Source organism: Xiphias gladius, chromosome 7 (assembly GCF_016859285.1).
Source record: "Xiphias gladius isolate SHS-SW01 ecotype Sanya breed wild chromosome 7, ASM1685928v1, whole genome shotgun sequence".
Taxonomy (NCBI): domain Eukaryota; kingdom Metazoa; phylum Chordata; class Actinopteri; order Istiophoriformes; family Xiphiidae; genus Xiphias; species Xiphias gladius.
In genome coordinates this window covers 17,104,051-17,119,701 of record NC_053406.1, presented here as the reverse complement: position 1 = coordinate 17,119,701, position 15,651 = coordinate 17,104,051, and the positions used below count along the sequence as shown (strand labels likewise).

At 44.7% G+C, this 15,651-nt stretch overlaps 1 protein-coding gene across 1 annotated transcript; it reads left to right on the top strand.

Annotated features, from left to right (window-relative positions):
* Positions 1–330: 330 nt before the first annotated feature.
* On the top strand, positions 331–9,473 carry znf296 (zinc finger protein 296). The gene is made up of 3 exons (XM_040129891.1): positions 331–568; positions 3,180–3,536; positions 6,830–9,473. The coding sequence occupies exons 1-3, from the start codon at positions 517–519 to the stop codon at positions 8,632–8,634; spliced, it is 2,214 nt and encodes a 737-aa protein (XP_039985825.1). The 5' UTR covers positions 331–516; the 3' UTR covers positions 8,635–9,473.
* Positions 9,474–15,651: the final 6,178 nt, after the last annotated feature.

Genomic DNA, 15,651 nt, shown 5'->3' with positions numbered 1-15,651 from the left:
GACGAGAAAAGGAGAAACGATCGCTCCTCTTGGTTCCGGTTTGGTTTTTGTAGACACCTGTGGAAAGCAGGCGAGGTAGTTCCTCAAGGCTGCCGGGGAGGAACTGCATGTTAATTTCCACTGTCGGATGTGACTGAAACGGAGTCGAATCGCGGTAGAAACCAGAAAGAGTGTGTGTAAAACAGAAAAGAGAGAAGAAAAAAAAAAAAGAGTGTGTTACCCGAGGAGGGCGGGGTCAGGGTCGGAGGAGCGGAGCGACGGGGCGGGCGGTGCCTGCAGTCGCCCATGCCCCCTTTTGCCCTCCGCTCTCTGCGGGGGAAGAAGCGTGAACTTGAACGTTGCCTTCACCGTTCAGCGCGAGTCCAGGCAGAGGCCAGTCAGTCTTATCAGTCTGTCCCCGCCGCTCGCGTTTTGGCCGACTTACCGGAGAAGGAGCCGCGGGACGGGTTTTGGTTTTTTAGGAGCGTTTTGCCGTTCGAGACCTAGAAAGGTGCCAAACGCGGAACGCTCGACGCGATGTCCAGGCGCAAACTTGGCAGCAGACCGCAGCACCTGAGTGCATTTCAAGGTAAGCCGGAGGGAGAGCAGCGATGTGTGGGCGCGTTGAGACTGCTGGGGATGGATGTGATGTTCTGGGCTTTTTAGGCGAAACTAAAACAAATTCAGGTCGTGGTTCTGTTTCGTCGCCAGTTTGCGCGCATGGTTTGGATGCGTGCTGGCACCGATTATCACATAATGATGAAACTGAGCAGAGACGATGGATGAACGTGTCAATCTTGTAATTTTAAAGCCCCCAAAACACTTCTGAAGAGGCTTTAAAGTATCGAAGTGTTTACATTGACCTCAATATGGATGTATTCGAATCCATTGTGCGCACTTTGTGGGCAAACATTTAGATTAGGTCTTGTAATTTTTCTTGTCGCGTTTGTCCTGATGTGCACCCTGGCTGCAGTCGTGTTCACAGAGGAAGGACCGGTTTGCTGGCACGCTGTTTTCAGAGGCTACAGGTCCGAACACGATGATTAATATTTCCAGGTTACACGATGATCAAGTTTCTCGGTCGGTCTCCGGCTCTTCTGGGACAGTTTTTCTTTAGGGACACGTCCTCTGATTACAGCCAAGAGACTGGACGCGTCCTGATGTATACTATGACAGACTTTTTAATATTTGGCCAATTATATAACACACACTGAAATTAAAAAAAAAAAAGTAGACTCGATTCCATTTGATCCTGTTCAGAATGTTTAGAGACAAAGGTGCGAGACGTGATGCTTGAAAGGAAATAATTGAGAAACTTCCAAAAAAAAACAAAACCCCATTTGTTTTTTTAACAGTTCTCTACTGGAGACCAGTGGTGCGTGTCTGGTGTGACCACAGTCCCTGACTCAACCCTCTCTCTCTCTCTCTCTGTGTGTGTGTGTGTGTGTGTGTGTGTGTGTGTGTGTGCGCATGTGTGTGTGCGCGCCCGTGTGCGTGTGTGACCGCGCCTTGCAAGTCTGCACAAACAGCGCAGCACTGAAACAGGAAAGGTGACATTTTTGAGTAACAACTGGCGAGATCCGACTTCAGACTGTACTGTCTGTACCTGTCCTGTGTGCGATAGCCGGCCTAGCCCCGGCAGGTGGATTCAGTCTAGGCATCAAGGTGTGTCCATGACCGTGTTGAGCAATAGTCTACTGACCCCTCCTCCTCCTGCTCCTGCTCCCCAAAGACCTCTACCGGGCCTGAGCTGGGAGACTTTCTTCAGACGCATCCAAAGTTTACATAGGCTCTCAAAAGGTTTTGTTTAAGATGTGTCCACTGCTTTAACACCACTCCCAGTTCTTGCCCCTGTCTGCAGACTGAACGCCTTTCAACCTGCAAACTACACAATGATGTATCAGCTTGGCAATGTTGAATCAGATGAGCTGTCCTGTACGTTTGTGAGCACACAAACACGGGGCTGCTCTTATCTCAAACACCTTCAGTCACTTTTTTTTTTTTTTTCTCTTTTATTGCAATCCACTTCCTGTTAAGAAACCCGCTCCTGCTGCCTGTGGCTGGTCGGGCCACATACTATACTGAGTGAAAGGTGAAATCCTTAGTCGTAATCTTAGACTTTTGATGTAATAATTAGATTTGCCAGCACATGGTGGCTGTGATATTAACTGGAGGTAGAGATGCTCTGCTGAGATGGACAGTTGGGCTGCTCTTGCTGTGCTCAGCAGCCTCAGTCAGAGCAAGCGGATCTGCTTTGGGTTGGTTAAAGGAAGTGGTCAGTAATGGCTTAGCAGATTGGCCTAGTTGCTTTAGTGCTTTCAACTGAAACTAGCACATTAAATCGCCACGCCTGTTTGTTGTTTCTCTGAGTTCTAACTGCAACTTGTGCCTCTTTGTGTCGAGCTTTGGGTCGTTAATTTGTAAGAGCCTGGTCAAAAATGGTCCTAAGCAGAAATCCTAATTAACTGGGACTCTAGCTGGAGGAAGCGTGGATCAGCATATTTTAGCGTTGTTCATACATTCAGGCATTTTCTGGGACCTTTTTTTTTTAGCCCTGATGTTTTGTTCCTCTCTCTTGTATTTTGGACACATCGCTAAAGGTTTGCATAAAAGGGAATTCTACCTCCTGAAAAAGGGGGGTAGAAACAGACTTTTATAGACAGTCACCTGTTTACACCCCATGGAAAAGAGGACTTACACACCATTACTGGATGAAATGGGATTGTTAATGTCATGAAACAGACACTGGCTAATGCCCTTTTTTTATAAACTAGGATTTCCATTTATGATTATTTTCCGGATTAATCGTTTTGTCTAAAAAAAATGTCACAAAAAAGTTTGAAAAGTGCCTGTCAGAGTCCAAAGTTACATCTCCAGTATCTTGATTGGTCTGATTAACAGTGCAAAATCCAAAGAGACTAAGAAAAAAAGGACTTTTTGCCAACCTTGCCTGAAAAGCAACTTAAGGATTCATTTTCTTGCTTGACTGCTTGTTGCAGCTTTATTAGAAACATTCTTCTCGGGGCAATAGGGTCTAAATCCCTGGGTAATGGACTGTTCTTGTGTATCTGTCTGTTAACTGATGGCCCCATCCTAGTCCTCTGTTAAATTTAAATGTTAAAATTATGCATTAAAAAAAAGTCCTCTTTGTTAGTAACTGAACTTTCTTCCCCCCTCCCCCCGCCTGTCATGTCTCTCAGATGCCGCTGACATGGCGAATAGCACCGGCTCATCCGACGACCCGACTCCTCCTCATCCTCCACAGGTCCGAGCTCCTGACGGGGGTCGTGACCTGCTGACCTGCGGCCAGTGCAGCCAGGCCTTCCCCCTAGCCCAGATCCTGGCGTTCATCCAGCACAAACAGGGCGGCTGCCGCTCACGGAGCCAAGCCACAAACACCAGCGCCACGCCCCCCTCACCTGCCAACCGAGCACAACAGCGCATCGCAAACGCCGAGCTGGGGCCGGGCTTCATCGAGCTGAGGAGAGGGGCGGCCAGGGACAGAGTCTGGAGGGAGGAGCCTGGTGTGAAGGTGAAGGCGGAGCCCAGCAAAGCAGGTGAGTGCTTGTAGAAAGGAGCAGAAACAGAGGGCAGATTGCTAATTAGTGACTCTGTTTTTTTTGTTTTTTATGTTGTTGTTTTGTTTTATTTTTTTTTCTTTCAACCGCCCTCCTCTCCATTTAACAACTGTTCCCTCTCCCTCCCGAGTCCAGCTCATTAGCTAGCCGTTGCCATTAGCAGACCTGCGTGAGTTAGTGACGCACAGACTAATTGTGTGGAAAGGATAGGCGTCAGGAGCGTTTGGTGTGCACCGAGGGTCCCCTGAGGGCCCCACGCTGAGCACCTGAGCTCCAGAGCTCCAGAGCTCCATCCCATCTCCCTGACTGTCAGTCTCTGAGGTGGAATGGCCAGGTAAACATGCTTCTCCCTCTCTGTCATCCACTGCGCCCTGGACAACAGATACCTATGCCACGTCCTCTCGGAACCAGCACAGGAGCATGTTTCAGTGTTTCTAGGGCCATCTGGAGTGTTACCAAAAGGGCTTTGTGGGTTGAGGTCCGGCTCGGCAGTACGAAATGGTCAGGGGAGCGGATGTGTTCGTGCCTCTCTCCTCGCTGCCATGACACTGTAATGGAGGATGTTGCATCATGTGCAGCTCCTCTGTCATCTCCCACTGTTCTGCCCTGGGCCGAGCCACCTGAGCTCCTGGGAATCTCCTCCTTCCTCCTGCTTTTTCTTCATCTTATGCATCATCATCTCTCTTCTTGCCCTTGTTTTCTGTCTCTTAAGACATCTCTCTCTTCTTGTTCGGCATAAAATCGTATCAAACATTAGCACTGATTCTCCTAAAGGCCTAAAGGTCTTTTTCTTCACGCCTCTTCTGCTGCTGAAGTTTTTTTTTTTTTTTATAAAAGAAAGAGGAGCAAACTGTGGACACCGTGATGGTTGTGCAAAAGATAATACGTCCCGGCGTGGGTAAAGCCCATCAAAACTCAATCAGAAATTCATGACTTCTCATTAAAATCCTTTTGAAAAATTTCATGTCCGGTCACTAGCAACGCATTTGAGATGTTGTTTGAGAGTTATTATGTTTTCCCTGCAAAGGTCAGATGTATTTGAAGGTCACTCTGTATCTGCAAAGTCAATGTGGGATGTTGTAAATGGACAGTGCATCTTGCGACACACTCATAGTAGGTATGAATGCCCCTTTGTACATTTTGAAACACTCTGTCATGTACACACACGTTAGCAGTTCCTTCCTTTGTGTAACGCTCAGGGGACGGGTGCATGCACCATTTCCGTTTGTCCATAACCTCTCGTTTTTCTATTTCAGTCTGTTTTTTCTTTCTCTTGTTCTGTCTCTCACTTACAGTCATAGAGCACATGAGTTTGGTCATTTGGTGACTGCAGGATTACACAACAAACCTAACACGTGCACAGGCCTAGGGGGAAAGAGCATGACAGCTTGTGAATAATGCAAAAGTGGATAATTTCGGATTCAGGTTTTAATAGAGAATTTAGGTTGCATTGGTTTGGAATTTGTAATTGTGATTTTTGCCCAGCTTTCAGTTCTCCTATCTCGTCCGATCTTATGAGCTGTGACGTAAAGTTTGAGTTGTTGCATGTTAAAGCAGCAAAGAGCAGATTATTTAATTGGACAACCTGCCCCCTTGTGAGTGGTAGGAAGTCTTGTTGTGCTTGAGTGGCAAGCTGTTTTGTGGGAGGGAAACTGAGCATCTGAATCTTCTGACATGACTGGAAGTGAAAGAGCAGTTATCCCACAACAGATAGCTCCTCCATCCATTTTCTGTATTCAAGAGAGAAGTGGAGAAAAGGGGGTAGAGTGGGATGGATTACTGAAGAGCTGCGTGCATCTGTCTCATTCCTTTTTATTTATTCTCCTTGTTTGTTTTTTTCCTCATCTCCATCACACCACCCCCCCTCCTCATTTCTTCCCCCATCTTCATCTTCACTTTCGCTTTGCCCTCTTTCAATCCCCCCCCCCCCCCCGCCTCCCAAGGGAAAAGAGATTCTGCCTGCTGCTCGTTAGTGCTCCCAGCCAATCTGCATTTTTAATTAGTAGTTATTGCTTCTGCTTAATATTCAAGTGCTACCCCGGGCCAAATGGGAATCCTTACAAAAAAAAAAAAAAGTGCGAGGGGAGAGAGGCAAGGAAAGAGAAACTGGCTGGGTATTGTGTTTCACTCCAGGACCCCGAGACAAAAGCCCCCCCCCCCCTCAGGGAAAGATTTGGAGGGTTTTGGGGGGGCAAAGGGGTTGGAGGATGGGTCTCAAGTACAATCCAAAGGGGTGACATATTTTCATGGTGTCTCTTGGCCCCCAGTACTACATTATAATCTTTTTATCTCATTTTCTTTTTATCTCCTGAGCCCTGACCTACCTATCTATCTATCTATCTTTTTTTTCTTTTTTCTGCTCTCACTCTTCACCCTATTTTTAAAAGAAGTATCTCAACTTCTCCTGGGTTTCTCCTCAGGCTAGGTTAAAGGACATGAACACCACAGCTCCTCTCGTCTCCAGACAGAGGGAGGGCGGGAGAGGGGAAAGAGGAGAAAGAAACAGTTGCTGTCTTTTTCATCTTCACTCTCCTCCCCCCTCCAGTAAAATACAGAAGGATTTGACTTGAGGAAACATGAAAGAGGCTTATACCAGAGTCGGCTTTGAACCTCTCCAAAAAAAAGAAAAGAAAAAAAAGAGCTGTTTTCCCCCTCAATTTGGGGATCTTCTCTCCAATTTTGATTTATGCAGAACGGCCTCATTTGTCAAGCAGGCTGAGTCAGTGCTTGATTTGCATAAAGCGTTCGTTTTCTACGTTCTGCTAATTAGCAATTTGCAGCTTAATTGGAGAGTGGCTCTCGGTAAGGAGACAAAGCTATCCACATATGAAAATATCTCCAGATGTACTCTTCGACATGGCTTGCCTCTCTGTTGGCCTTTCAGCTTCTGCTCCGCTTTGGGTCCCGCTTTTGGGACCGTAACTCTCCTTTCTTCTCACTTTTTACTTGTTTTGTTCTTTCCATACTAAATCTTGTGCCTCACCTGGCCCTTTTTTTTTTTTTTTTTAAACTACAAAGGATCACATGATTTCTTTTACGTGAAAAAATTACCCATAGTAATGATAACCAAGATAGTTATTACTCAATTCTTCAGTTCCCCCTCAGCTTCACACACCTTTATAGTGTATTTACTATAGTGTATAGTGCTATTCACTGTTTTAATTTTCAGCCACCAACTTTGCTCTCAGCTCTCTCATTGCATTGTTTTTGGCCGAGCCTGGCGATATTAATCAAAATCGCTAACTCCATTCTGTCCATCATTGGTTTTCCAGTGCCAGAGGAGCCGTCCTATTTCACCTGCCAGCAGTGTGAAGGTGTGTTTCCATCTGCATGGGCGCTCTTACAGCACGCGCAGCACACACACTCCTTCAGCATCTATCAAGAGGACCTGGAGGGTGACACAGACATGAGAGGAGTAGGAGGAGGAGGTCATAAAGAGCACAAACCTGCTGCAGCCACTCTGGACCCTCGCCACCTGAGCCAAACTCTTGCCTCAGCCTTTCAACCATCGGTCCTGCGCCTCAGTCGCTCTCGTCAGACACACACCAACTCCACGTCCTCCTCCAGTAACCTGCAGGCTCTGAACTTTTCGGTGCGGCTCAGGGAGCTCGCTGAGGGGAATAATATCACCACCGGCAGCTCCCCCGGAGGCCTGGTGTTGTCTCCGTCCTCTTCTCCACCAGAAGCTTCTCCCTATCCTCAGGCTGGCGCCCTTCAGGCCGACTTCCACTGTGAGCTGTGTGGCCACAACTTCCAGTCCCTGCGCGCCCTGTCAGCCCACCGCCGGACTCACGCCTGCGAAAGACCCTATCACTGCGGAGTGTGCGGGCAGGCCTTCGCTCAGAGCGGCCAGCTGGCCCGTCACATAAGGAGCCATCACAGGGAGGCTGGAGGTGGAGGAAGTGGATATGAGTCGGTGGAGATGGTCGTGATGGAGGAGGATGTAGGGAGGCAGGGGATGAGAGGGAGGTTTCAAATGCAGCCAGCTGGAAACATGGGAAAGGGAATGGTTGGTGCAGACGTGAGGGCCCAGGGACCGTCTGAACTGGACCTGACCCTGCCCAAACACCCCTCCATAGATTCAGGCCTGATGCTGCTGACCTCGCAGGTTAGGCCGCCAGACAGGGAGCTGCTGAGGCTGTACCAGCGCCAGAGAGAGGTGGGAGAGGGAGGGGAGGAGGAGGCAGAGGGGCGGGGGGAGCCCCAGCACAGCTCACCCTGCGCCAGCCCCTCCGAAGGCTCACTGGAGAGCGGAGAGACAGGGGGCAGCGGTGAGAGCGGTATCGCTAGCGGCAACTGCACACCCAAACGTCCAGAGATGGGCGACAGAGTGCGAGGAGTTGGAGAGTGGGAGAATGAAAGAGGGGAGATCATTGAGAGGGAGAAAGAGTGGAGCTCATCCAAATTCAGCGAGGCTGTGCAGGAGTGGCAGAGGGAGAATGAGCGGAGGAGTGTAGCAGGAGGTGTTAGCAGTGGAGGAAACAATAACAATACTACTGCCGGTTCAGCTGGAAAGAAGAAGAAAGACGAGGCCTGCGAGTATTGTGGTAAACAGTTCAGAAACAGCAGTAACCTGACTGTGCATCGTCGCAGCCACACAGGGGAACGGCCCTACCGCTGCGGCCTCTGCAACTACGCCTGCGCTCAGAGCTCAAAGTTAACGCGCCACATGAAGACCCACGGGGCCCAGGGGGCTAAGGCTTCCTTTCTGTGCCAGCTGTGCGCGGTACCCTTCACTGTCTACGCCACTCTGGAGAAACACCTGAAGAAAGTTCACGGCCTGAGCCATGCCAGCGTAGGAGCATACGCACAGGCCAGCGCTGCAGACACTTTAGCTGCGATAAAAGCTGAAGAAGAAGCAGTGGTGGTGAAGATGGAGGAGGATGAAGCCAGTTTGGATCAGATGCAAATGGAGAGCAAAATGGAGAGTAATGTGGGGAAGAGCGTGGAGGTGGAGGAGGGCCAGAGCCAGAGCCAGGCAGAATATGTGGAGAACAGAGGTAGTCAAGCCATAGTGGGCAATGTCCCACCTGAGAGCAGTGCAGACGTGAGCTCAGCTTTGACTTCTGCACCATGAGAGCTGGTGTCATTCACTGATTGACATTAAAATAGCACTGTATAGGATTTAACTCACCCTTAAAATAAAAAGAAGTTGTCCCATCCTTGAACTGACATTCGAGTTAAAAAAGGAATCTAGCGAAGAAGAAGAAGAAGGAGCCACGGTGCTGTAGAAAGCGGCGGGCAGTCCCGACCTCTCTGCCAGCAATGAGGCACAAAGCAGCCACGTTGTTCACAACTGTATGCAAAGCTGCTGGCTGAAACTAGGTGCCTACAGTTCTTTAGACCACAGAGCAAAACAAGGCCATGACATTCAACAGGGAGATTACCAGAGTTCTTGAACAGGAAGTGAACTGTCACAGTCCACACCGACACAGGAAACTGATCACCATGTTGCAGTGCAGGATGCAAAAGACGAGTGATTTATCTCTCTGGTGACCCACTGGACAGGTGGTGACGGATATTAACTGTCAGATAATACAGAGAACGGATTATATTGAATAAAAAAGCCCAGCAATAGAACGATCTTAATATATTTCCAGCATCAACAGATGAAGAGAGGTGATATTGTGCTACCTAGCTGTTTTCTTTTGAGAAGACCTTTTAAAGACTAAAGATGTGTTGAACAGACACAGGGTTGAAATTAATCCAAACACTGTCTGCCTGCAGTTTCTCAGACTCCTCTCTTTAAAGGCGCTTGGTTGTCACAACACTTGTCACTTAACATAATGTTTACAGGGCTCAAAGGGCCTAGCAAGGTTGTGCTCTGACTTTGTGACAGTATGTATGGATGATTTTCTGGGTTTGTTTTTTTCTAATTTTTATAAATGTGAATGCAGAGACTTTAAAGTCTCACTTATTGCTTTTTTTTTTTTTTTTTTTTTTCCATGATTAGTTTCTATGCATAAAAAACCTACAATTTTATCTACATGTGAAACGGGTGTTCATTATTTTTCTCCATGTGTACTTAGTATTGTGACGGTAATTCCTCTCTTTCATTGTTTACATTTGTAAAGTGCCGGACTGCTTGAAGCTTGTGCATGTATTGCAGCCATTTAAAACTGTTCTTTTTTTTCTTTTTTTTTTTTTCTTACCTGTGTTTGAGTTATTCCTAATTTATGAATGCTGCATGTCGGGGATTGCGTAACTGAAAAAGTCTGTTTCACTGGTGAACTACAGGGTTGAGATGTGCGGTAGTAGTTGATTGGTGGAGATTTGTGCGAGCACTTGAGTGAGTGAGTTGTGCGAATGATTTTGTCTGTTTGTGTGTACATATGACCCCAAAAAAAAAAAAAAAAAAAAAAAAAAAATCATCCTCTACTTGAACCCTGTGGACTGCTCATGTGATCTTGTGTCCTATGCATTACTCGGCTGGTCATCATCACCGTGTCATGCTTCCGTGAGGATTTTAAGCACAAGTTAAGCATAAGGACGTCTGTTCATTTAGCAGATATAACAGGACACAGTTTTCAAGTAGAGTGTTACCAACTTTTTCATAGCTACTGTGATGACTTTGTGTTACCATATCGGATTTCTATTTGCATTCATGTCAGGGAAAACAAATTCTTGTCTGAGTGGTGAAATGAATGATTATGAGTGAGTGCAGTGTAACTGTTCAGGGATAATATTTTGTACATAGATTGACATCCTTGCTGTTGCTATACTTATAATTGTTATTATTAATAATATTTTCTGCCTGTTACTGTTACATGCCTTCCACTGTTCCTAGCACTGTCCTTTCCGCTGAACACTGGCTGTTGTGAATCTATACCACTCTGCTGTCTTAGTAAAAACGTGACACCATTTTGTACCATGTCAAGAGGAGCCTCAATAAAGAATTGAGGTGAAATATTTTGTATTTTGGAGTTTTTTTTTTTGTTTGTTTGCTTGTTTGTTTGTTTAGCCTTTTCCATGCATGTGTATTTTATTTTTTATTTATTTTTTGTTATTCTGGGACCCACAACAAATAGATGCTAGTTTTATGTCGTTTTTCTCACCAGGATGTTGTCTCAGTCAGTGCCGGTAGTTTCTCTGAGGACCACAGTCAGCGCTGAGTTTTTCCTTTTTAATTTGAGTGTTTGGATTAGAGACCTTTCGCTCCTTGTTTACATCCTTGGGATGTTACTGGCTTTGTCTAGAAACACTGCAATGTAATTCCAGCTGGTGTGCGAGTACGTGGATTATACTGTATGTGTGTATGTAGATATATTTGAGTTGGTGTCAGTCATCCAGGAGGTTGTGGGATGGGTGCAGCAAGCTGTGATGGGAGATGGGCTACAAGGATTTCTCAGGATACAAAATTGAGGGTGGGGGCAGTTTGGTTATTGTTTGTGGGCATGTTAGGAGGCAGAGCAAGGTGGGTGGGGAGTGTCAAGGGGTTGGGATAATTGCTGACTCCATTTTAAGGGCATAAAAACCTCTGCACCAGCATCTCTGGCCTTAACCCCACCCCCCTCTAATGAAAATGAAGTTCTATGATCCCTCTAGCTCATTAACAGCAGGTCTTTTAATGAGCTTTCAACAGGGTGGGGGCTGGGTAGATGAAGAGGAGGAGTGGGGTGGGGTGGTTGGGGGGTCGTTATTGCACCAGATGCACACACGCCCACTCCTACCAATTACCATTGTGTTATAGAGAATAAGGAGGAAGTGAAGACAGAAGCCCCTCGGACCCAGATGAGTCAGTTTGCCCGTTTCTCTCCACAGAGACAGGAAAAAAAACAAGGAGGGAGGACAGTACATGTGACAGGTAACATCCTCCGTCTCTCCCTCTGGTAAACCTTCCCTGCTTGTCTGTTGAGCGCCACAGCCAGCGCCATTTGGTGCTCGTATGGACCCAGTTATGTAAGGTAAGGTGATACACAGCAGAACACAGCCCAGTAGCCCCTACAGCAAGTGGATATCTTTTCCCTGTCCCCGAGTGGCCTTTGTCTTCCTGCAGTCCACACCTCTCTAAGCTGCTCACAAACCCCGCACAGGCCAGTGTCAGCACCCAAACCAGCCAATCACAACATGAAGAGTTAATCGTGTCTGCCAATAGGAGGGTGAGGCCGACATTGTGTGTGTTTTCTGACCAGTGTGGGTCCCTGGGCGGTAGTAATGTGGACTTTGACATCGAATAGTTGCATCTCAGCTCCACAGGAAAATCTTTTGTTGGTGTGGAAGTTGGGAGAAGTCGCTGCAGGACAAACTGTCACAGGAGATTTAATATTTGATTTGATTTTTTATATTAAGTTAACTTATTAAATATACTGTCCGTAAATTTTTTTTCCCAAAATGAAGACCAAGATGTGCTTAAATCCTTCCCCACACTTCTGGTGGCAAAATACTGAATCTGAAATGGAATATCCACCTAGTAAATACAGAAAGACAAAAATGTTAACTCCATAAATACTTAACCCCCATTTTCACAGAAACATGACTAAGGTGATGCCATCAGTTTCCTCAGTGGTAGCTACCGCCAGCAGCAATATCACACTATAAATGTCACATCATAACAATATCAATATTAAGTTTTTTGAGACAGAAAAAAGCCAGTTCTATTTTTTTTTTCATCTAAAATGTTGTGCAAGAGGTCATAAAATGTGCCTGAACCTGTCTTTAATTTTCTTCAACCTTATTTATCAAAAGAAAGCACTTCATTGCGTTTAGTACAGGAAAAAACCAAAAACCCAACATTTAGACATTAAACTTACAAAACTGCAAATGAAAGATAATCAAACGAACAAAATATAAAATTTTAACATGTTGGATGAAGGCCTAGTTAAACTAAGAGGTCTACACTTCACTCAGATCTAATTATTGCTGTGTCAGGTATAGTACAGGTGTAGTCAATTAAATATCTAAAATCAACCCAAAAAACAAAATTTGAACTTCAATTCCTGCTGCAGTTATACATTTAAAAGTCTTTTTATCCACATGTTTAGGTAACTGAGTATCATCTGCATAACAAGAAGATACCTTTAAAATTACCTATTATCTGCCAAAGGCAAAGCATATGCAAAGCAAACAGAGTGGGACCCAGCACAGAACCTTGGGGAACACCACAATATATAATTAACAGTGAGGAGACATAGTTACCAACAGCATTAAGAATTTCCTGTTAGAGAGAGGTAAAAGGAGGTCCGGCCCAGAGATACTCACCCACTGTCTAAGTCAAGATAGAGTGTCAAATGCTGCCCTGAGATCCAGCAGTACCATTCACCTGCATCAGTTTCAAGCCTAAAACTGAAGTGCTGATTGAACCATCTGACAGCTCAGCCCTCATGGGTAGTCATGAGGACTTTCTAAACATGAACTGCAGTTTTCTGGCAGTAGCAGTACAATCACAAATTCAGATTAAATTTAAAACGATTAGCTCTGAAAATGCTCACAACAAAGGGCTGTATCAGCTGTATGTTTGCTTTCCAATAGGGCAGGCCTGTGGCCATGAGAGGCTCTCACTTATGTATGAGAAGATTGTGCTTTATCATGTAGGAAGCCAATTAACTGGGAGTATTTAATTACATTTCTCATGTTATAATGTGTGAAGCCTCCAAACGTCTCTGTAGTCCTTGTCCTGTTGTCCTCTTCCTCCACAGAATAATGGAGGCAGAAGATTAAATCATCAGCAGGGCCGACTGAGACATCGATAACAAGAAAGAGAAAGATGCATTCGGGAGCGATCAGACAAACCACAGGACTCCCTCTCTGCTCTTTATCCTTGCACAGTTCCCACAATCCCCACCTTCTCTCACCCGTTCCTCCTCCTGCAACGACCGCAGAGTGAAACCTGAACCCTGGAATTACACCCACTGCCCCCCCCCTTAAAGAGTAAGAGTGTGGGAGGATGGGGTGAGAGGGTACACGGTCCGGGGCAACCATCCGTCAATCGAGCGCCTCTCTGTTTGCCATTCAACACCTTCAGATAATGAGAGGAGGGAAAGACAAGGAGGGTTCATTCTTATGGGGGGTTATATTATGTCACTGATCACTGAGGACGAGCTGAGGGAGCAGTTTCAATTCACTTCGGTCTGAGTACAAGGTAGTTATGGTGAGAATGGAGGCAGGTTGATTCAAAAACAAAAGAGGAGGAAGTTCACTGATTTCTCCTTTTTTCACAGCAGGAGACCAACTGTTACATCAAACAAGCAGAAACTGTTGCCAGATAATAATGGTGAAAATGAATTTCAAAACTAACCTAAATAAGGATCTTCCCTGAGTGAAGGTCATTGGCTCACTTTCATCCCAGTGATAAGTTGAGGTTGTTTTTTTGAAACATTGCAAAGACAGGGTGTGGCTGACACAGAAGAGGGTGCACATATACCCAGTGAATACAAATTTTCTTCATATGCAACGGATGTAAACTGCATTTACAGTTACAGTTCACATTACGATTGCCATATTACTGTTTGAAATCTGCAAAGACTACAAGATTTTAACCAAATGAATAACTTTTTTTGTGAATTTTAACCACTATGACTGAAAAGAAAAGGTACAGAGAGTTACAAAGTATGTATGTAAACACACCAATTGTCAGGTTAAAATGGTTAATAATGCGGGTAGAAAAGGGAATGTAGGTAGAATCGCAAATTTTCTCGATATGATATCAACTGCTCTGTGATTTTTTTAAAGTGTAAAAACATGACATATTTGGTTTCATTGTTGTCTTGTCATAGTCTGAAAGGCTGTATGGCTGTTATCTAACACAACTTTTTTGACAGTTTAGTGAAACCAACCACACATAAACCAATGCCTCTACCTGCCTGTGATATCCACAATACTTTATTTCTTCCAAAGCTCATGTGTGGTAAATAGACTGCATTTATATAGCGCTTTTCTGGTCTTATCAACAACTCAGAGCGCCTTACATTCACACACACAGTCAAACAGCGCTCTTTTTCTATACATACAGTGCTTTCTACACACACACACACACACACACACACACACACACACACACACACACACACACACACAACAATGATACATCGGGGGCCATGTGGGGATCAGTATCTTGCCCAAGGACACTTGGACATGTGGACTGGATGACCGACCTTCCGGATAGTGGATGACCCGCTCTACCTCCTAAGCCACAGTCACCATCCTGGTATGCAAGCACCAATAGTGATACATGTACAGTATACATTGTCAACACTCATGCACTTGGTCTAAAATGTAAACATTTATTTTTCCAATGTCAGTATATAGCCTATGGGTATGGGTAGTTCTAATCATTCAAGTGAACATGAAAATACCCAAAACTACATGTAAATTTTTTTCCCTGGAAGTGAACAATATTATACGACATGATGTGATGTAATACAATACATTAGATAAAATACAATAATATACGATATGATACAATATGATAAAATATAATACAAGATGCTACGATACAATATGATACTATATGATAATAATACAATACGATATGATATATGATACAGTACGACATGACACATGATACAATATGTTACGATAAATAATGATGTGATACAATACAAAATGATATGATACAATACAATATGAAACAAAGTAATACAATACGTTATGATATGATACGGTACGACATGATACGACATGTTACGATACGGTATGATTCAGTAAAATACAATACAATATGGTAAAATTCCATAAATTAGATATAATGACATGATACAATATGATACAATACGACACAATACGATACGATACAATACAATACAATATGATACAGTGTAATAAAATACGATAGATAAAATATGACAGGATGTGATGATTCAAATTTAGTCATGACTCCATTCTCAGCTCTTGCTCTGCATTGACATTTTTTTCTTGCTCTTACATTTTGACATATTAGATGGAGCTGTTTCATGCCACATCCACATATGCTGAAACATTTAGATCAGGTGTATGTTGAACTGTGCTGCTTGTGCACATGTTCTCTATATTAATAAAGGTGTAGCTTAATGGCTTCATTGTTTTGCATGTCTGAAGTGGGCTTCTGAAATTTTTTTTAACTGAATATTGGCAAAAGGGTTGTTTTTTTTTACGTCATACCCTGTTTACTGGAAATGTC

Coding starts and splice junctions, on each gene's coding strand:
- znf296 (XM_040129891.1), top strand. CDS start 517: ATGTCCAGGCGCAAACTTGGCAGCAGACCGCAGCACCTGAGTGCATTT. Junction 569..3,179: donor GCACCTGAGTGCATTTCAAG/GTAAGCCGGAGG, acceptor CATGTCTCTCAG/ATGCCGCTGACATGGCGAAT. Junction 3,537..6,829: donor GGCGGAGCCCAGCAAAGCAG/GTGAGTGCTTGT, acceptor TTGGTTTTCCAG/TGCCAGAGGAGCCGTCCTAT.